Source organism: Poromitra crassiceps (assembly GCF_964638095.1).
Source record: "Poromitra crassiceps genome assembly, chromosome: 30".
Taxonomy (NCBI): domain Eukaryota; kingdom Metazoa; phylum Chordata; class Actinopteri; order Beryciformes; family Melamphaidae; genus Poromitra; species Poromitra crassiceps.
Window position 1 is genome coordinate 12,919,575 of NC_139652.1, and position 23,325 is coordinate 12,942,899.

Below are 23,325 nucleotides of genomic sequence, written 5' to 3' on the forward strand. Positions count from 1 at the left end.
TTGTGATTTGCATTGACCATTGGTTGGATTTGAGCATGCAGAGGACGGGATATGGGGCAGATCCCCGTGCGTAATCACTGTGGCAGCTGCTGGTAACGGGAAGTGCGTTCAGGTGTGCGCGCCGTCAGACCAAACTCAACTTCAATGGAAACGCCTACAAGTCGCAATTGTACATTGTCGAAGTTGTAGAAATATCGCAATTATTTTGCGAAAAACTGTAATGGAAACACAGCTAGTGTTAAGCTCAGATCCCATCAGCAGGTTAAGATATCAATTGATTAGTCATTTTCTATAAACAGCGGACAAATTATGTTACGCGATGACGTAATTTACAAGTGTGCCATTGGTCCAATGCAGAGGTTCCCAAACTGGGGTACGCGTATCCCTAGGGGTACGTGGAGGTACTACAGGGGGCACTTGAGAGAAATGGAGAAATGGGGGAAAATGTAAAAAACGTAAGAATAAATCATGAAAATAAATAAAATGTTAAAATGAATCTGCTCAGGAGGCACTACTTGCAACTCTTTCACTCCATTTCTCATCTTGTAATGTTATATCATTCAAAAGGTGGGTTATCATTCATTCATTGCATTATATATACTATAGTTTTCTCTTGCGGTTTTCTAAGCAAAATGTTGTGGTCGGGTAAAGGGGGTACTTGGATTCAGAAATCAGGGAAAGGGGGGGTATTGAGCCGTCGTGATAGGCTGACTGTGTGAGAGGGCCTGGCCTGGCCTGAAAAAAAAAAAAAAAAAAAATTGTGCCCGCAGTCAGGCCACTCACTGAACAGCAGGCCAGGCGCCACCTACTGGTTTACTAGTGGTTTTATTACTTTATTCAGAGTTAAAGTGGGTGCATCTCATTGTAAAGTTGGACTCGGCCCAAATTGGGCTTCAAACGGCCCAAATCTGGCTTCAAACGGCCCAAATTGGGCTTCAAACGGCCAAAATCTGGCTTCAAACGGCCCAAATTGGGCTTCAAACGGCCCAAATCGGGCTTCAAACGGCCCAAATTGGGCTTCAAACGGCCCAAATCGGGCTTCAAACGGCCCAAATTGGGCTTCAAACGGCCAAAATTGGGCTTCAAACGGCCCAAATTTTTCACCGCCGCCCTTTGGACGCCGGCACGCGCGTCGGCCCGGATCGGCCTGGCCTGCTTGGTATAAATGCCCGGCCTGAATTATGATCCCAGTCCGCCCCTGGAGAGGGTGTAGGCTTGTCATTTCCCCCAGACGTACGAAGGACGTGAAAAGGACTTTCTGAATGAGAGCATTTGCCATGCGTCACCTGCAGAGCCATCAGGGCTCTGCAGGTGACGAGGCCGTCCACCCAGAGTGAGAGGCAACTCGTTAGTGGACAACACTGATAGGGCTTTCACACCGGCAGGACTCCGTGCCGGTTCCCGGTTCCCGAACCCAAATTTGAACCGGCCGGCGCGTTCAGACCGAAAAGATAATTGGTTCGGAACCTGAAAAGTTGGTTCTCAGCGGAACCAAAAAATAGTTGTTTTTTCCTTGGGAACCGTGACATCATCAGTGGGCGTGTCTCATTCTAGGCTGTGAAAATGAGCAGGAAGGAGAAGAAGGCGGTGACAACACGGAGAAAAATAATTTGCAGTGGTCTGCTGAGGAAACCAAATGTTTAGTGGCGATTTGGGCATCTACCGAATTTTAAGAAAAGCTAGAAAGCAGTACAAGAAAGAGCAAGTCGTATGCTGAACGTGCGGAAGAGACGGCCAAGGCTGGGTTCACTCGAACGCCAGACCAAATAATTAATCAACTTAAAAAACTGAAGAAGGACTACCGAATAATGTCCTCCCACTTTGGTTCCGCTTAAACTGGTGTGAACGCGGGCTGGTTCACCAGAAAGCACCAAGGTTCTGAGACTCCAGAACGGAGCCAGAGCCAGAACCAGAACCGTGTCTGTCTGAAAGCGGTATGAGAGGTAAGTTTTTGCTCTCATTTGCACACACACGCTAATGATCGTGACAGCACAAATCCATAGTCCAAATGCGTGTTGTTCAATTAGTTCTAGTGAAGGACTTGAGATGTGTGTTGCTGAAGCTACGGAGACCTTAAATGTTAAACTCATATAGAGCGTGGACGACACTTTGACACTTCTCAAGAGGCCTGCAGTTCAATATCTTCAATTGTTTTGTAAAGTGAAGTTTTTCAAAGGGCAAAAGTTTCCACACAAACATATGGGAACCCATTTTAATGAGCTCCAAATTACAACTTGCAAATTTGTCAAATAACAAATAATATAGCCTCGTCTTCCAATAATGGAGTTTAGAGATGCACAATAACACTTTCAGAAAGTGATTATGGAATTTCTCAAACATAACGTTATTATACCAAAGCAGTGAGAGAGAGAGAGAGAGAGAGAGAGAGAGAGAGAGCGAGAGAGAGAGAGATGCGCTTCATAATCTACACAAAGGAAACGCTCTCCAAAATTGATTCGACATTTATGCCAATGCTATCTTGTGCTGAATCATAAAGTAGCAAGGCAATATTGATTTGTGTGTCTGTGTGTGTGTGTGTACTGTGTGTGTGTGTGTGTGTGTGTGTGTGTGTGTGTGTGTGTGTGTGTGTGTGTGTGTGTGTGTGTGTGTGTGCATGCGCGCACATGCACAAGTGTGTGTGTGTGTTATCTTAATGCGGTGCTGCTAATCAGAGCAAACCCAGTAGGAGCAAATCAAAAACTCTGAAAATCATCCGTGCACAATATTAAATGAATGGACTGTGCATAATCACAGGGACAGATTCAGCACGCTCTGGAATATGAGGTGTGGCACATGACAAAAAAAGGGGGGAAAGTGGAGCACATGGCCAAGGCTTTGCAATACATTTAGCAGGTGTTGTAAAGCAATCGTATGATAAGGATCTCTCTCTCTGTCAGAACATGACATCCTATTACACTGCTGCCTTCAACTGTTTCACTCTGCGCTCTGACACTGATATTTCACTGTCTGGCTGCCTTCCCCTCTCTCTCTGTCTCTCTGTGTCTCTCTGTCTCTCCCTCTCTCTGTGTCTCTCTCTCTGTCTCTCGCACTCTCTCCCTCTCTCTCTCTCTCTGTCTCTCTCTCTCTGTCTCTCCCTCTCTCTTTGTCTCTGTGTCTCTCTCTGTCTCTCCCTCTCTCTTTGTCTCTGTGTCTCTCTCTCTGTCTCTCTCCCTCTCTCCCTCTCTCTCTGTCTATTGCACTCTCTCCCTCTCTCTCTGTCTCTCTGTCTCTCTCTGTCTCTCGCACTCTCTCTCTGTCTCTCGCACTCTCTCCCTCTCTCTCTGTCTCTCTCTCTCTGTCTCTCCCTCTCTCTTTGTCTCTGTGTCTCTCTCTGTCTCTCCCTCTCTCTTTGTCTCTGTCTCTCTCTCTCTGTCTCTCGCACTCTCTCCCTCTCTCTCTAGCCCTTTTCCCACATGCGTACCGGAAAATTACCTGTAAGTCAATATCGGACATTTCCCTGAATTTCCCTTCACACCTCAACGTTCGCATGTGAGAATCTAGTCGTCAAATAGCCGGTATGTTGGGGGGTGGGGTGGGGTGCGGCGGAGCGGGCGGGGGGCGGGGGGCGGAGGAGAGTGGCCTGGGGTCTGTGCTGCAGGCCACTGAGGCCAGTCAGAAAACAACAACAAACACACATGGAGCCGGCGTCCACTCTTTTGATAATATTGCTGATGCGCTTTTTCCTCAAACGTAGACAGCGACGCAGACAAATTAAGGCAAAAATGGAAAGGGATATACGTGCGAACAGAAACAGATTCATGTTCGCCGGGGACAGATCATGACAGTGTTATGTACCTCTGCGCTGCTGCGTGAGACTAGAGCCGTCTGGAAGCGAGAGAGACCAGGAGGGAATTTATTTTGGGAAGATGCTCTGAGCAATTTTGACGACGTGGAATGGAAGCGTCCGTTCGACTACGTGCTGAGTCTGGTCCGACCCGCACGCAAGATCACCCGGTGGCGAAAACCACTGGAAGCGCGTTTGCGACTGGCAATAGTCCTTTGGTGGTACGCAACACCAGGGGAATATCGAACAATCAGCTGTGTATTTGGTGTTGGACTGTCTACTGTGTGCATTGCAACCTGGTCCGCGAAGTCACAGCCCACTGATAGCGGAAAATGACTGGACCCCTTTCTCACCTGTCTGTCTATCGCGGCATACCGCTCTTCTGACTTGCTCAAAACTGGTGAAATGGCCGCGACGACGGGGTCGCGCTTATACCGGCACGGCGCCTTTCCCACATGCAGGCATTTGACCATGTTCCGGTCATTTTGCGGTACAAAGCGCATGTGGGAAAAGGGCTTCTGTCTCTTGCACTCTCTCCCTCTCTCTCTGTCTCTCTCTGTCTCTCGCACTCTCTCTCTGTCTCTCTGTGTCTCTCTCTGTCTCTCGCACTCTCTCCCTCTCTCTCTGCCTCTCTGTCTCTCGCACTCACTCTCTCTCTCTGTCTCTCTCTGTGTCTCTCTCTCACTCTCTCTCTCTCCCTCCCTCTATGACTGCGTATCTCTTGGCCCAACAAATGTACTCTCACACAATCAGAAGCCGCCCTCCTGTGTGTGACTAAAGCGAGGGACAAATTAAATCATCTCTAACTGCCAATAACTTGGCATATGAAACGCCTTCGCTTTGGAATCTCACAGTCAATAAAAAGTCATATCTTCCTGGTGAATCTCTGTGTGTCTGTGTGTGTCTCTGCCCCCTCTGTCCACACCTACTGGAGACGGTGTCTCTGCCCCCTCTCTCCACACCTACTGGAGACGGTGTCTCTGCCCCCTCTGTCCACACCTACTGGAGACGGTGTCTCTGCCCCCTCTGTCCACACCTACTGGAGACGGTGTCTCTGCCCCCTCTGTCCACACCTACTGGAGACGGTGTCTCTGCCCCCTCTGTCCACACCTACTGGAGACGGTGTCTCTGCCCCCTCTGTCCACACCTACTGGAGACGGTGTCTCCGCCCCCTCTGTCCACACCTACTGGAGACGGTGTCTCTGCCCCCTCTCTCCACACCTACTGGAGACAGTGTCTCTGCCCCCTCTGTCCACACCTACTGGAGACGCTGTCTCTGCCCCCTCTCTCCACACCTACTGGAGACGCTGTACGACTAAAGCAATACATTCAATTGTCTCTAACTCTAGCACCCTCCGCACAGAACAGAGTACCACAGGGATGATGTATTTTTGTAGGCTTTATCCAGAAATCGCTGCCATTTGGTTCTTCAGTGGAAAGGTCTATGGGGGTTTTAGAATGGGGATTTCACTTGAAGCGTTTTATAAAAATATCGTTAAAAAAAAACGCATTTACGTTCCAAAAGTCATAAAAGTTATTCACGTTTGTGAAGATTATCATGCAGAACCCAGATTTGCGTTTCCATAAACCTTTGTTAACCACAGACCTTATTTTATGCATTGAAGTGAAACCCCCATGTTAAATCCCATAGACGTTTTCCACTGACGAACCAGGAAGTATACTTCCAGACTCATTCCTGTGGCTCAGCTCCTATAGCTGAAACCACACAAAGCCACATTAAAAAAAGAGGTACCTTCTCTACCTGATCCCAGTGTGTGTGAGCGGGGGCACTCACCTGTGCAGGACTAGTCATCGATCGTGATGTAGCCCGTGTGGCGGGTGCGGTGTGAGAGAAGGCCAGCGGGGGCACTCACCTGTGCAGGAGTAGTCATCGATCCTCATGTAGCCTGTAATGTGGGTGCAGTGTGAGAGAAGACCAGCGGGGGCACTCACCTGTGCAGGAGTAGTCATCGATCCTCATGTAGCCTGTAATGCGGGTGCAGTGTGAGAGAAGGCCAGCGGGGGCACTCACCTGTGCAGGAGTAGTCATCGATCCTGATGTAGCCCGTATGGCAGATGCACATGAAGGATCCGGGGGTGTTAACGCACATGGTGTTCTCTCTGCAGTAGTGCTTCCCTTCAGCGCACTCATCGATATCTGGAGAGATGGGAGAGAGAGAGAGAGAGAGAGAGGGAGAGAGAGAGAGAGAGAGAGAGAGAGAGAGAGAGAGGGACAATCAATCAATCAATCAATCAATCAATCAATCAATCAATCATATTTAATACATGTCCCAGAAGGGCACTTTGGTTTACAACAGCTGGAATACACTGCGTTTTTGTGGCGAGTCAAGTCAAAATGTAAAGTCACTGTAACAAAAACAGCTTTGTCACAACATGCATTACAGAGCAACGAGAGTTCATGCAAACATCTGTAGTACTGTATATACTGTAGCTGACAAAAATACTCTGATACATTGAGTAGCATTCACGCACAAATACTCAAAACGCACAAACACAAGCTTGTGTAACAGTACTACTAGCCAGCCGGTAGTACTGTGCAGTGAGTCAACCTCACTCCCGATCCCAGCTGCGGGGGGCGCTAAACAACGCGGGTTTCACTCGCTCACAGGCTGGCTTGGATATTCTTTCTTACTCCTTACCCATTCTCTCTCTCTCTGTCTCACACACATATTATATATATATCTAAACACACACAGACACACACACACAAACACGCACGCACACGGACACAAGGATGCACACGCACACACACAAACACACAGACACGCACACACACACAGACACACGCACGCACACATACACATACACACACACACACGCACGCACGCACAGCCCAGGGGTAGTTTATCTTCATCAGTGGAAGAGCGAGTGAGGAATGCTCAGGGTGCATGTGAGGTAGAGGCACCACAGCACTTAAGGTTGCACCACTGGATCTTTCCATCAATTCAAAGTGGAGCACTGAAGCCAAATTGGGACTGGGCTCTTTCTTTGCGAGACACTTTCCTCCAGACCCGTTCCACCACACTCCAGTCTGGACTTCATGTCTGCTTCAAGTCGCATGATACAGGCGCAGCAGCCACCTATTTAGAATCATATCCAATTGATCGATGAGTCTTTTGTTATTCCCCTGTGATACATGCGGTTCTGTATTTGGATCCATATTAGCTGTTGCCGTAGAAACAGCTAATCCTGGCTTCCAAACAAACCGCTATGCCAAACCATCAAACAGGAGATGCACACTACTCGCCAGGGGTAAACAAAATAATCCTGATGATGTGATGCAACCCAATGCAACAGAACTCAAGTCAAAGCTACTGGAAGACACGCGGCTACGTAATGTTTCTGGTGATAGACGCAGGTCAAATACACACTCGTTTTGAGAGACAAGCTCTTACTAGTCCTTGGCATTACTAATTTATTATTCATTCGCCGTCTTCCGTCTCTGAGCGAGCCCAAGAGGACGTTCACCCCCCCGCCAACATCGGGTTCGGTGCCAGACGCGTTTGCGGAGAGAACACTTGAAATGGAATTTCAATAGATTTGAGTTGGCATCCGTTCGGCTCACATGTCCTTGGGTAAAGCACCCCCCCCCCACACACACACAAACTGAGCGCGCTCAGTACCTGTGTGCCGTTCACATTCACCCTTCCTCAGTCTTTCCTTTCACGGCCTCATCAATAGTTGATCCCTCCGGCTATTCAAGCTCCCCGTGGCTATACGCCGCCGCAGACAATCAGCAGACACCTATGAAAGCACATGTGTCCTTCGCTAAATGAATGGAGACTAATTAAACTGTGTGACTGGCTTTGAGAGAGACAGAGAGAGAGAGAGAGAGAGAGAGAGAGAGAGAGAAAGGGAGGAGAGGAAGGATGTAGAAGTAAGGACAGACGACAAGGACAGACCAGCTGAGTGGACTAGAGACAAAGACAGAGTGACGTAGATCTGTAGAGTAATGTACTGTAGAGCCAGAGAGAAACTATCCACCTTATTTTTGGTGGCCATTTTTGCCTGATCTGCACGATGGGTGCTTCTTCCCGTGTGATCCTCCCAGCCTTGTTGCTGACAGCTTGACACCCGTCTGGGCGAACGGAGCAAATCACTAATCAGGTCCAGCTTGGCAAAAATCTCATCGATAAATATCCCTTTAAGAGCGCAGTGCATTCATGGGTAATCGCCTGCTGTGGCCAATATTAACCATTTCGAGTAACACTGTTTCCATACGGATCACCAGCGTTAGTTTGTTGTTCATAACGTGGCTATATTCATAACGTTTTCTATCTCGGATGCGTTATTTCGAATCGCACATAGGTTACGCCTGGCGCAACCTATGTGGGTTTCAGGACGAAACGGACTCGAGCCACTAACGTCATCTTAAGAGCACAATATTCCTGGAATGTAAGTTTAACTAAACAGTTACATGTCCTCTGCATTCTACATAAAATTAAGATATTACGGGTTGTTTTATTTTGTATTCAGCCAGGGTACAAGAGACTGAGTGTAGGTGGCCATCTTTTCAAATCAAGTAGAATACATTAGGAAATGACAAGCTGCAACAATGAGTCACGTTAAACCGGAACTTGTACGCACAATTATTTTTTACAGTGGGGCATTCAAAAATAAGGTGGATAGGCAGAGAGAGTGAATGACTTGAGATAGTGAGTGAGAGAGACAGATAGAGGGAGAGGGCAGAGAGAGGTAGAGGGCAGAGAGAGGTAGAGAGTGAATGAGTGAGATAGGGAGTGAGAGAGACAGATAGAGGGAGAGGGCAGAGAGAGGTAGAGAGTGAATGAGTGAGATAGGGAGTGAGAGAGACAGATAGAGCGAGGGCAGAGAGAGGTAGAGAGTGAATGACTGAGATAGGGAGTGAGAGAGACAGATAGAGGGAGAGGGCAGGGGGAGGTAGAGCTGGAGACAGAGAAAGTGAGATTTAGGGTGCTTTCTCACTGGGGACCCTGGAAGCAGAACCGAGCAGCACACTTGTCCCAAAATTGACCCCCATTCCATGCCCGGGTGCGGAGCGGAGCGGCATACCGTGACAGGGTCCACTTGAAAAGGTGGTCTGGGGTGGTCTTGGCGTGCCCGGGGACGGAGCAGTTGCGAATGTGAACGCCAACCGTACCGAACCACATAGACAACACACGGACGAGGATACACTCCAGGCGTAGTTGATGACGCAAGTGTTCCGTTCCGTTCCCGAGCACGGGATACATTTTGTACTGCAATGTGAAAGCTGACCAGCAGGGGAGGGGGGGGGGGGGGGGGTAATCGTACTCGGGAACGGAACGGAACGGAACGGAACGAAAGCAATCGTTCCCAGTGGGAAAGCACTACGGATGGGGCCGATCCGATCCAATATCGGTATCGGGTGCCGATATTGGTACTACTTCACGGATCGGATCGGATCGGATTGAGAAAAAAGAATCCGATACGATTTCTTTTCTCTCTTTTTTTGCCATTCCAGCGCGGGCCGCTGGCCGTAATTTGCCCATGTATAATAGTATCCTTCTTTGCCTTGTATATTTTCTTAATTTTGTCTGCTTTTTGCAAGGTATATTTAAAAAAAAAATGTAATTGGCCAAATCTTTGCCTATACTGTATATTCAAGAAAAATATTGGTATCGGCATAATATCGGTATCGGCAGATATCCAAATTCAGGTATCGGAATCGGATCGGTAGTGAAAAAAGTGGATCGGTGCATCCCTAGTGACATCCCTAGGGACAGGAGTATAAGTAGAGAGGGTGAAGTGCAGCGAGTGGTGTTAACTCGGTGGAGAGTCAGAAAGCGAGAGAGCTGATTCGCTCTCCGTTCTCCTCAACAGGCAACTGCAAAATGCAGCGGCAACCTTGAACAGAGGTCTTAGGTGACACTTTCCCAGGTTTCTGATTGGCTGGCTGTGCTGGTGGCTTTGATTTAGAGGCTATTAACTGTAAGACACCATCCATCCCACCCCCGGTGACACCAGTTACGTTTGCTAAAACAATATGTTAGGAGGTGAGATGACGAGGAGCGCCGGGCGAAGCGTGGGGGGTGAGACCTTCTCAATCTCCATTAACACACTCCATTTTCTTGATTGCCTGCCACATGGACACACGTGACGCGCCACCCTAAAGAGGCTGGCTAAGAGACAGAGTGTTGGAGTCGAGACCACCTAACCAGAGACCCAGACAAGACCAGGACCGAGGGAGGGGGCGAGACCCAGACAAGACCAGGACCAGACAAACGCGAGACCATTTTCAAGACCATTTAACCTTTACACCATTGCTCTGCTAACAACGAAATAAATCATTATTTAGGAGTTATAGCAAAATATAAATGGCTGTACAGTATATACTCAGTGACAGAATTCAATAACCTTCAGAAAGGCTCAACACAGTGGGCAGAATGAAGTGTAAAAACAAATTACTGCTGCTCAATTATGACTCCTCCCCCCTTTGTGGTTTGTATAAGCAAATCTGACGATTTGGACGACATCTCTCCAGCCACCGTGTTGACCTGTGTTGTCTTCCTTTGTGCATGAATGTGAGGGGAGTGGCTATAGTGTTAGAAACATTCAAACTGCAAAGTCATTGGTTGCGATTTTTACACCCAATCACAGTAAAAAAAAGTATACACACGCAAGTAATGATGTCACTGCAGTTGTGGTCACTCTCGGCTGGTCTTGAAATAAAATCCCGAGTCCGGCTTGCCCGAGACCGAGACCGATGGAGGGCAAGTCCGAGACGAGACCATCAAAATGTGGGCTTGAGACCAAGACCGGTCTCCAGTACTCCAACACCAGGCTTTAGCAGGAGGACTAAACCCCCCAGATTTCTGGCAGAACGGCATGCTGCTTGATTTGACAAAACCTATGGGAAAAACCAAGAAATGACGTCTCCTCTTGTCCCACTATACTCTTTGGCTGTCCACAGACGGCTCAGACAGGAAGCTTGGAGATTTTTTTACCGGAAATCGGCAGGAAGACAGAAGAAGACCCGCCCGTCTTTCGGTTGCCGGAAAACTCGGAGCGAGGTTTTACCATCTTGGCTAGTTTCATAGGCTTTGGAGATGCACCGAGATGCACGCGCAAATACCATAGAGGTCACTTATGCGGCTGAAAATGATATAAATGGTACAACAGTTTGGTCTCAAATGTGGAAATGTTGACCAGAATTCTTCACCCACCACCCCCAAAGTCATATATATCTGTTAAAAGCTGAAAAAAAGTGTTTTGGGGTTTAGTCCTGCAAGTCTGCCACATGGACACACGTGACTAAAGAGGCTGGCTAACATGGGACGCGCCGCCCTGAAGAGGCTGGCTAAAGTGTGTGCGGAGGCTTTTACCGCTGAATGGAGCACTCTGGGTCAAAGCGTTGGCACACCACGATGGATGGCTACTAAATGACTGTGGGCTATTTCTCCTTTGTGCATTCACACTCCACCAATCAATCACAGTCAACCCTGTGGAGGGTGGAGAGATTTGCATGATTATTGTAGGACAATAAAGTCTTAATCTTTCATAACGAAGGAGGTCCTAGTGTCAGACCACAATCACAGAAACCTGCAGATATTACATGGCCTAGTACTGTTGACTCTGATGTAGCATTTTAACTGTACCGGTAAAGACAGGGCTTCTCAAACTCTGGACTGCGGTCCGGATGCGGACCGAACTACAAATCAATCCGGACCGCACCTTGTGTCACATGCGTTATATGATTGTGCATTTAGTTTACACATGACGCACATTTCAATGTGCAAGATAACCATCCTTGACTTTTACTTTCACGCGTTTGTGTGTGTGTGTGTGTGTGTGTGTGTGTGTGTGTGTGTGTGTGTGTGAGAGAGAGAGAGAGAGAGAGTGTGTGTGTTGCACACCCCTTGGCTCAAAACACCACTATTTTCAAAATGGAAGGGCCGAAGATTCCGTGCTCACTGGCATTGTTCCGGACCTTTGAACTTGTGTAAAATTCATAAGTGGAGCTTTGAGCAGCCCTGTCATAAGGCAACTTACCGCCGGACAGTATAAATGCATTTATTCCACTGCTTATGTTTGCTACATGCTATCACCAAGCATAGTTATACCATTAGCGGTCATTCTGCCATTTTTCAGATTCCCGCTGTTGCCCATCTTGGGGTAGCAGCTTATCCCTCTCCCCTTGTGTAGTGTGTGTACATTCTAATAGGGAGCGTCCTCGCTATCTGTGTTCCATGCTACACTAACAGTGCACCAAGGTCTGGGAGTAGGGAGATAACACTGCCATTGCCTTTGGATGTCCCACAAAGACACCCGAAGCTGGCCCATTCGCCCAGCCAGCCAGCCAACTAGCCAGCCAACCAGCCAACTAGCCAGCCAACCAGCCAACTAGCCAGCCAACCAGCTAACTAGCCAGCCAACCAGCCAACTAGCCAGCCAACCAGCCAACTAGCCAGCCAACTAGCCAGCCAACCAGCCAACTAGCCAGCCAACCAGCCAACTAGCCAGCCAACCAGCCAACTAGCCAGCCAACCAGCCAACTAGCCAGCCAAACAGCGAACTAGCCAGACAGCCAGCCAGCCAGCCATCTCTGTCTCTCTCTGCCCCCCCAATCTACAGTGTATATACCTGCCTTCCCCACTTCACTTACTCAAACAGATGATTTGCAATAACTGGCAGAGAAATGAGGCTTGCCACAACATTGTCTGATGGTTGGTCTTATCACACACTGAATCTGTAATTCCTCAGTCAGTCGAGCCTTACCAATTTGCTTATCGCTCAAATAGGTCTATCAAAGATGCTAAGAAGCTCTGCGTTTAATACTACTGAGCAAAGTGCTAAGTTAAGAGCCCTGGACCTATCCTGTTCCATGTGTGACTGGATTCTGGACTTTCTGAAGTGGAGGGAACAGGTGGTGAGAAGAGGCAGCTTCACTTCATCTACAGACAGTAGTTACAAAACATAGGCGCTCCCCAAGGGTATGTTCTCAGTTCTTTTCTATACTGACTCTTCACACATGATTGCTTTGCAAAGCATGATATGAACTGCTTTATCAAATTTGCAGACGACACTACTCTGATAGGAAGAATACAGAATAATGATGAATCCCCCTATAGACAGGAGGTGAAGGACCTGATAAGAGTGGTGCACCGACAACAATCTTGATCTAAATGTCACCAAGACTAAGCCTAGACGAAGACTAGACTAAGACAACTAAGACTAAGGAAATCATTGTTGATTTCTGGTCAAACGGAAGAGTGCACACTTCAATTAACTCATTCATGGCCAGTTTAGGACTGCCAATATTTAGCACAGGCCAAAGATTTTCATAATTGTTGGTCATCTTTCAAGACCCACAGTAAATTATCTATTAGCACCAAAGTGATTTGCAATACCTCAAAATGAAGATGTACGTCTCTGGGTTCACCAGTGAAAAAAAAGTGAGCTTTTAGCATGTTCTCTACTCTACTTATAGCCATTTATATACACCCTGTTTTCACCCAAAAGGTCTCCCTGAGAAAATAAACAGGAGAAAAGGCAATTTTTGTAAAGGGCCCAATCTCAGGCAGAACTCGCTCTCAATTCTTTTATTTTGAACTGTATTGACATCAGACATGTAAATATTATTCGTTATGAGACAAATGACAAAAAAAAAATATATATATATATATATATATATATATACACATGAAATGCTTTTTTTTTTACATTCAACAATACAGTTTACTCGGTGTGAGTGAGTGTGCAGACAGACACACAGACAGACAGACAGACAGACAGACAGACACACACACACACACACACACACATGATCGCCCTTTTATCTTCGTTGCGTGATTTCTAACCCCACATAGGATAAGCAATAACCACGCCCTGTGGCGCCGGGATTGGCCAGGAGCAACACTGGAGGGCACGCAGCCCAGCGATTTCATGAACCAACTGAATAGCTCTTGAGAACGGACAGCGGGCTGCTGTGACTGCCGCTTCTGCGTGTGTTTATTTTGTTTTGTTCTGGTCCACCCGTCCTCGTCCATGTCTCCCTGTCCTATCCTCCCTGCTATTTGATCGTTCCCGTTTTCCCCTCGGCTATTCAACACGTCCTCACCGCCCTCTGGAGTCTGGATTACCCGTCAAACTGATCGATCATTTCCTCATTCCTCCGATGATCAAACACATCTCTCTGGATTACTTTCTCCCGTTTTCTCCCGGCTAGCACAGAGGAAGGCGACCAGCTCGTGCAGCGCGCCGAGGGGCGTTTCAATGGCGTTTCTCCTGTCTGCAACAAGGAAGCGTTTATCCGTTTTCTGATTTTCCTCCTGCTCAATTTCAAAACAACAGCTGCGGTATGTGTTTGTTCACGTGTTGTCTTAGATGCTAGGGACCTGATACTATGTCACAGGCTGGGGAAGTGTTTGAACTATGCGCTGCAGTAATAAAAACAAAAACACGTCAAACACGTCATTGGCGGGGAGGGCTATTTCTGATAACACGTCAAAGACGTCTTTGGCGGTGAATGAGTTAACATCAATGCTGTAGATGTAGATTAGAAATAGTGGACCGCTTCAAATTCTTAAGGTGCGTTCACACCGACCTATTAAAGTTTTTCGCTGGCGTCGAGTTTACATACAAAGTCAATGCAAACGAGCGATTGAGCGTATATTCACCTGGGCGTGAAAATCGCTGGGCGTCCGAGCGGCAGAGACAGAGCGATAGGGAGAAAATTCGCTCGTCGCTCGAGATGAAATATCCCAACTCGAGCTAAAAATACGCTGGCATCAGTCGCTCGCCGCTCAACGCTGATTGGCTGCCGTGTGAGAGCGAGTCAAGGATCCCACTGGCTTGGAACAAACCGCTGGTTTATTGTGTGGCAACAAACCGCATTGACAGGCTGACAGCTGACATGAAGTGAAGTCTGTCCTACCGGTATGGAGCTCGCATTAGGAGCACACTGATAGGCTTTAGCTTGTAAACAATGACGGTGGCTCGTAGTGGACAAATATCATGACATTGCGTAACGTTATATCCCCCACATGTCCGTCATTTCGTGTGCCTGTTGATGAGCGATTTAAACAGAGCGACAGAGCGATTCCAAAGGGTTGACTTGAGCGACAGAGCGAAAAATAAATATCTCGGTGTGAACGCACCTTTAGGGGTACAAATCTCTAGAGACCTCAGATGGTCTCTTAACTGTACTTCTGTTGTCAAAAGGCACAAGCCTGGTGTATCCACCAAGAAGAAACTAATTAACTTCTACAGATCCACCATTGAAAGCCTCCTCACAGGATGTATAACTGTCTGGTACGGAAGCTGCTCTGTGGAGGACCATACATACAATGACAAGGTTGTAAGAACAGCACAGAAACTTACTGGAGCAGATTTGCCTTCTGTGAGAGATATCTATGCTAAAAGGTGCCGTGACAGCCAGGGCCCAGAAAATAGTCAGGGACCCCAGGGACCCCAGCCACCCAGGCAATAGCCTTATCACCCAGCTACCATCAGGTAGACACTATACCGCTGGGAGTGCTGCCAGACAGAAGGGCAAAGCAAGTAGATTTGTAAACAGTTTCTCCAGAGGCGGTCTGGTTTTTAAATGAATAGCACTACTGCACCTTATTAAGTGACTATGCTATTGCACATTATACTTTGTACTTTTATTGTTTATTCAAAAGGATCCCCATTAAGGATCCGCATTAGACTAGCTGACACCTAGGCGTCAGCTAGTCTTCCTGGGGTCCAAGACAACAAATATGTCAGACAAACAATAAAATAGAATAGAAACATGTCGCATAGAGTAAGAGAAGAGAAAAGATAAAAAGAAGAAAAACGTATGAAAATATTAAAAGTATATCTAGAAACTATGGAGGACCAGGAGAGTCTTACGCTAATGAATAGAGTGTTCCCTTAATAATTATCCAATCGTACAATTAAAAAGAGTAATTTCAAAAAGGATTCACAAATGACGTATTAATACATCATTAAAAAGTCGTATTTGGAAAAGGAACTTCAAAAACTTCCATTAAACAGTGTATTGAAAAATGGAATTACGAATACATCATTTAAAACATCATTTAATACATTGTTTCCTTATTCCTATTCGAAATAACCATTTGGAATTGTATTTGAAGTCACTATATTAAATCCCTGATTCGAAATAACAATTGGAAATGCCATTTACCCATTGCATGACACTTTTGGCCTTAGCCTAGAAAAACTGTGTAAAACAATGCAAATTAGACATGTACTTTAATTTTTAATTTGACATACCTTGTAGGCCCTGGAGAGTCTTAAGCTAATGAATAGAGTGTTCCTTTAATAATTATCTAATCGTACAATTAAAAAGAGTAATTTCAAAAAGAATTCACAAATGACGTATTAATACATCCTTAAAAAGTCGTATTTGGAAAAGGAACTTCAAAAACATCCATTAAACAGTGTATTTCAAAATGGAATGACGAATACATCATTTAAAACATCATTTAATACATCATTTCCTTATTCCTATTCGAAATAACCATTTGTAATTGTATTTGAAGTCACTATTTCAAAACTAATTCAAAAAACCGTTTGGAAAACCATTTTGTTTTAACATGACACTTTTTTGCTCTTTGTCCCCAGCCAAACAGTGTCAATCGTGAATTGAGCCCCCTAATGCAAATGGGCCATGTAACAGGCTCTCTGATTGGCTAGAGAGCTTTGAGGCGCGAAAGAGCCTGGCTCAGTGGACTGCCTCTCTAGCCAATCAGAGAGCCTGTTACATGGCTCATTTGCATTAGGACCATGGATTCACGATTGACACTGTTTGGCTGGGGACAAAGAGCAAAAAAGTGTCATGTTAAAACAAAATGGTTTTCCAATCAGTTTTTTTAATTGGTTTTGAAATAGTGACTTCAAATACAATTCCAAATGGTTATTTCGAATAGGAATAAGGAAATGATGTATTAAATGATGTTTTAAATGATGTATTCGTAATTCCATTTTGAAATACACTGTTTAAATGATGTTTTAAATGATTTATTCGTAATTCCATTTTGAAATACACTGTTTAAATGATGTTTTAAATGATGTATTCGTAATTCCATTTTGAAATACACTGTTTAAATGATGTTTTAAATGATGTATTCGTAATTCCATTTTGAAATACACTGTTTAATGGATGTTTTTGAAGTTCCTTTTCCAAATACGACTTTTTAATGATGTATTAATATGTCATTTGTGAATTATTTTTGAAATTAGTATTTTTAATTGTACGATTAGATAATTATTAAAGGAACACTCTATTCATTAGCTTAAGACTCTCCAGGGCCTACAAGGTATGTCAAATTTAAAATTAAAGTACATGTCTAATTTGCATTGTTTTACACAGTTTTTCTAGGCTAAGGCCAAAAGTGTCATGCAATGGGTAAATGGCATTTCCAATCGTTATTTCGAATCGGGGATTTAATATAGTGACTTCAAATACAATTCCAAATGGTTATTTCGAATAGGAATAAGGAAACGATGTATTAAATGATGTTTTAAATGATGTATTCGTAATTCCATTTTGAAATACACTGTTTAATTGATGTTTTTGAAGTTCCTTTTCCAAATTCGACTTTTTAATGATGCATTAATACGTCATTTGTGAATTCTTTTTGAAATTACTCTTTTTAATTGTACGATTGGATAATTATTAAGGGGACACTCTATTCATTAGCGTAAGACCCTCCTGGTCCTCCATAAGAAACAAATAGAACAAAATAGCGAGGACCAAAACATCTCCTGCAATAATCGGATACTTACAATCTCTAAAACAGACATCACAAAATATGACAAGAGATAAGATAAAATACAAGGGTGGTTAGTGTGAAAATACATAAAATCTAAGTTTCTTTTTCAAACCTGCCTTTCCTTTTTATACAACCTTTGCACTGTGCCGAGTCTGCCAACAATGCTGAAGGTACCTATATCTCCTATCTTGTTTTTATGTGCTTTCTTATGGGTTTCTGTTGTTTTTGTATTACCATGTTTCATATTCCTTCTAAATGAGGCGAGGCTTGTGACCAAGAAATTCCAATGCATTTTAATGTCAATGTCAATGTAAATATCGAATAAACTTGAAACGTGATATTCCTCAGCAGCTACAGTAGTTCCCTCATGGCCAGATAGCAGTCAGAGGAAAGAGCAGAGAGAAAAAGAGCTGCTCCTACTGGCTGAACACTGTCCTATGACCTTGTGAAGAAAGGCTTTTGAGGGAGGCCTGCTTAGTTTAGATGAGTTTCATTCAGACTAAATTATTCTTGGTGTTTGGAACGTCTGGAGAAGGCTGCTTTGGCTCAGGGGCATTTCAGTCAATGTCTAGTGTTAAAATGATTTTGGGCCAATTCCCTTTCAATTCAATCCAATCAATCAATCCAATTTCAAATGTCTTGTCCTACACTGGAAAATGGCACCAAATTCACTGAGCAATAACATTTTCAGGAAACAGAAAAAGTAACATTGAGAATTCGATTAATTATAATTTTAGAGAGGATCTTCTTCCCGAATAGGTTATTTAGAAGTGGATTGAACACAAAGCAGGTTAGACTACATTGTAGCGTTGCAATTTTTCTCCTTTCATTTTATTTTCTAAAGGCTGGAGAATTCAGGGCTGTTAGATTGTGTGTTTGGAAATTGGTCACATTGTGTTGTGCAATTTGTTATGCAGGATGGGTTCTGACTGGGAGCCATTGTGCAAAAGCCAAATCAAATACTCTACGCTTTCTCTCATTCACTAGCAAATTGCTGTAAATGACAAAGGATTGGGATGTTTTTTAATCAGCTTGTTCCATTATTGTTGCAATAAGGCCAATGACTATTTTCATCTGTTTTAAACAAGATCAAAACAAGGCAAAACTTAAGACAAAATAATGTCGACGTTTGAAAAGGAACAGAGTAGCTCAGTCTCCTCTCTGAGCAATTATAACGAAAGATGAACGGCGGATATCGCATGCTTTGCTGCTGAAACGGACAAGAATGCAGAGAAAAGTGTCTTTCGGTGTCTTTTCAACATACCAAATTGGCCAATCACTCCTAAACAAACAGACTCAAAAAGAGCCAACAAATATGCAAAACATGGCTGCCAGTTTGGGGAGAGAGCAGGAGCCAATTAAGATGAGTGAGTGGAAAGAATTCCGTTAGGAGGCAACAAGAGTGAAAATCTGCATTCTCGAGCACAGACGTTGACTGAATACCAGACACTCACAGTGTGATCAATCACTGTAAGCACTTAGAAGCCTGCTACCTGACGTACAATGAACATCAAGGAACAGGAGTGTGTGTGTGTGTGTGTGCGTGTGTGTGCGCGCGTGTGTGCGTTTGTGTGTAGGAGCTAGCGCTATTGCTTTTTTGTGCAGTCAATCCCTGCACACATCATTAACGTTCCATTTATCTAAAAACACTCATGGGTGTGAACACCTACTTGTCCTTGCAGCCAATCTATAACTACAAAGGCAGGAGCGTCCACGCGCGCATGTCCTTCATGTATCTTGAGAACCATTCGTCCGTTCGACTTCAAACTCGGCCGGTGCGCTGCAGGGGACCCCGACGGAGTGAAGCTCCGAATTTCGTGCGATTGGACCAATCGTCGAAAGTCAAAACCGTCGCAACTGAGCATGCACAGAACATTCGGGGACTTCTGTCATAGACATTGTGATAAGGAGGACGGGTAGGGTTTGGCCAATCGCACTCAGTCAGAGCGAGTAAACGGTTACTGCACTAGTATCATGGCTGTCTGTGTGTGTGTGTGTGTGTGTGTGTGTGTGTGTGTGTGTTTACATGCTAGGGTCGGATGTCCGATACCACTTTTTTTGCAGACCGAGTACGAGTTCTTACATTTGGGTACTTGCCGATACAGAGTACCTAGGAGTCGACTGATTCTTTTTTAATGCCTTTAAGCATTACTAGGCATCTCGCTCGATTCCTAGGCTCGCCTGTGCATATGTGATGTTTAATTAACTTCTCAATCAACTTCTCAACATTATGGGTTTTACTACCGGGTAGTCATTTTCTTTCGTTTATTTCTATTTTACAAGATTACATTTTAACACATCATTTTCACTGAATGGACCTGAATGGAGTCTGGACCTCTAACGGTCGTGTCAGTATCGGGCCAGTACCGGACCCGATACCGATACCATCCGATATGGTAAATTAGGCCAGTATCGGACCCGATACCGATACCATCCGATACCGATATGCATCCTTAGTAGACGCATGAACAGGGCCGTAGCCAGGGATTTCGGACTCCATAAAAGGATATCACATCGGGCCCACGGAACATTTTGGCCATTTGGGGCCCCTTGTCAGTCAAGGACTTGGAATTGTCCACACTTCCCCCCCCCCTGGCTACAGCCCTGCGCATGAACATACAACTAGCACACTCTGCACTAGTAAGACATATAAAGCCCTATGCATCTCATAGGCTAAAGTGCTGTTTTATGCCGTGTGCAGCATGCAGCAGGTCAAACGGTCGCACACGTGAGGTGGCGGCGAGTGCGAGTGGGGCTTTGCTCTCCATCATGACTCTCATTCATCTGGAGGAGATTTTCCGCCGTGCGCGAATCGATCTGACATCCCCATCAATCACCCATCACTGCGTGACCGAGCCTAGCCTGGGGGCCAGAGAGGGCCACACAACAAGTAGCAGGTAGCGGAAAGAGCTAGCATCCTAATGGCCGGATCCCACTTCACGTGTGACACGTTTGTGCTGCTGCTGCAAACTGTATGAGCGGCTTGAGGCTCAAGCTTCTTCATCTTACACTCATTCGATGTGGTTGTTGAATCTACCATTCATTCATTGATTCATTCTCTTTACCCGCTTATTACATTTCAGGGTCACGGCAAGCTGGAGCCCTATCCCAGCTAGGGATGGGACTGGAGAAGCGGAACCCTTTATAACCCATTCCAAATTGTCCAATTACTCTGAATCGTATGCCTCCTTAGTCATCAAATCATTTTCTCGATACCTGCATGTATTTCTGACGCATTACGCATTGCAAAAACGCGTTATGACGTCAAACTCTGCATCGACGCTGCTGGAAACGTGCAAGGAGTCATGGCGGAGAGGAAGAAACGGTGCAATGCCTGGCTTCATTTCACAAAGAAAGATGACAACAGTGCTACTGTAACGACTGTAAAATGACCATTTTGAGGGTGGAAACACCAGCAATATGTTGATATCCTTTTAAGAAAAGGAGCATTGTTATTGTTAATTTTAACATGTCAACTGTTATTACACTGTGTTCAGACTCAAGAGATAATGAAACACACAGAAAATTGATCAGGAATCGATAAAGAATCGGACTGATAAGCAGGATCGATAATGACATTGGTATCAATCAAATCGAATCAATTCCCATCCATAATCCCAGCGGACATTGGTCAGAAGACAGGAAAACAGCCAGGACAGGTCGCCAGTCTCATTGTATCACATTGTAAAACTGTTGATTCATTGATGTGTTCATCATGAAACCTTCACAGAGAGCTAGTAAAAAGATTTCAAGATTAATTGAATTCAAAAAGCATTTGTTTCAGTTGATGTACACATTAGCAACACATAAGCAAAAGAATTGCAATGCGTGCGACACCTTCAGCTCAACGTAATGGATCTGCAAAGGAATGATGCAATGGTAATGGATTCTTTCATTCCAAATGAATGAAATTCCAACTGAGCGGAACACATCCCATGAATCAAGTGTGATCCCAGCCGGAAAAGAAGCAGGAAGCAGGAAGGAGACGTGTCTCAGGTGGCATCTGAAGGCTGCTGGTGGAGTAGCAGGAAGGAGACGTGTCTCAGGTGGCATCTGAAGGCTGCTGGTGGAGGAGCAGGAAGGAGACGTGTCTCAGGTGGCATCTGAAGGCTGCTGGTGGAGGAGCAGGAAGGATACGTGTCTCAGGTGGCATCTGAAGGCTGCTGGTGGAGTAGCAGGAAGGAGACATGTCTCAGGTGGCATCTGAAGGCTGCTGGTGGAGGAGCAGGAAGGAGACGTGTCTCAGGTGGCATCTGAAGGCTGCTGGTGGAGTAGCAGGAAGGAGACATGTCTCAGGTGGCATCTGAAGGCTGCTGGTGGAGGAGCAGGAAGGAGACGTGTCTCAGGTGATATCTGAAGGCTGCTGGTGGAGTAGCAGGAAGGAGACGTGTCTCAGGTGGCATCTGAAGGCTGCTGGTGGAGGAGCAGGAAGGAGACGTGTCTCAGGTGGCATCTGAAGGCTGCTGGTGGAGAAGTAGGAAGGAGACGTGTCTCAGGTGATATCTGAAGGCTGCTGGTGGAGTAGCAGGAAGGAGACGTGTCTCAGGTGGCATCTGAAGGCTGCTGGTGGAGGAGCAGGAAGGAGACGTGTCTCAGGTGGCATCTGAAGGCTGCTGGTGGAGGAGCAGGAAGGAGACATGTCTCAGGTGGCATCTGAAGGCTGCTGGTGGAGGAGCAGGAAGGAGACATGTCTCAGGTGGCATCTGAAGGCTGCTGGTGGAGTAGCAGGAAGGAGACGTGTCTCAGGTGGCATCTGAAGGCTGCTGGTGGAGGAGCAGGAAGGAGACGTGTCTCAGGTGGCATCTGAAGGCTGCTGGTGGAGTAGGAAGGAGACATGTCTCAGGTGGCATCTGAAGGCTGCTGGTGGAGGAGCAGGAATGAGACTTGTCTCAGGTGATATCTGAAGGCTGCTGGTGGAGGAGCAGGAAGGAGACGTGTCTCAGGTGGCATCTGAAGGCTGCTGGTGGAGGAGCAGGAATGAGACTTGTCTCAGGTGATATCTGAAGGCTGCTGGTGGAGGAGCAGGAAGGAGACTTGTCTCAGGTGATATCTGAAGGCTGCTGGTGGAGTAGCAGGAAGGAGACGTGTCTCAGGTGGCATATGAAGGCTGCTGGTGGAGGAGCAGGAAGGAGACGTGTCTCAGGTGGCATCTGAAGGCTGCTGGTGGAGGAGCAGGAAGGAGACGTGTCTCAGGTGGCATCTGAAGGCTGCTGGTGGAGGAGCAGGAAGGAGACGTGTCTCAGGTGGCATATGAAGGCTGCTGGTGGAGGAGCAGGAAGGAGACGTGTCTCAGGTGGCATCTGAAGGCTGCTGGTGGAGGAGCAGGAAGGAGACTTGTCTCAGGTGGCATGTGAGCTGCTGGTGGAGTAGCAGGAAGGAGACGTGTCTCAGGTGATATCTGAAGGCTGCTGGTGGAGAAGCAGGAAGGAGACGTGTCTCAGGTGATATCTGAAGGCTGCTGGTGGAGGAGCAGGAAGGAGACGTGTCTCAGGTGGCATCTGAAGGCTGCTGGTGCAGGAGCAGGAAGGAGACGTGTCTCAGGTGGCATCTGAAGGCTGCTGGTGGAGGAACAGGAAGGAGACGTGTCTCAGGTGGCATCTGAAGGCTGCTGGTGGAGTAGCAGGAAGGAGACGTGTCTCAGGTGATATCTGAAGGCTGCTGGTGGAGCAGGAAGGAGACGTGTCTCAAGTGATACCTGAAGGCTGCTGGTGGAGGAGCAGGAAGGAGACGTGTCTCAGGTGGCATGTGAAGGCTGCTGGTGGAGGAGCAGGAAGGAGACGTGTCTCAGGTGATATCTGAAGG

General features: G+C 46.2%; 1 protein-coding gene across 1 annotated transcript in view; it reads right to left on the reverse strand.

The window, feature by feature from the left end:
- Positions 1–23,325, reverse strand: part of nell2a (neural EGFL like 2a) — a gene marked incomplete at both ends in the record, with an annotated part of 133,655 nt that overhangs the window by 54,160 nt on the left and 56,170 nt on the right. Inside the window, 1 exon segment of the mRNA XM_083663142.1 lies at positions 5,817–5,942. Within this exon segment, the coding sequence (XP_083519268.1) occupies positions 5,817–5,942 (126 nt within the window).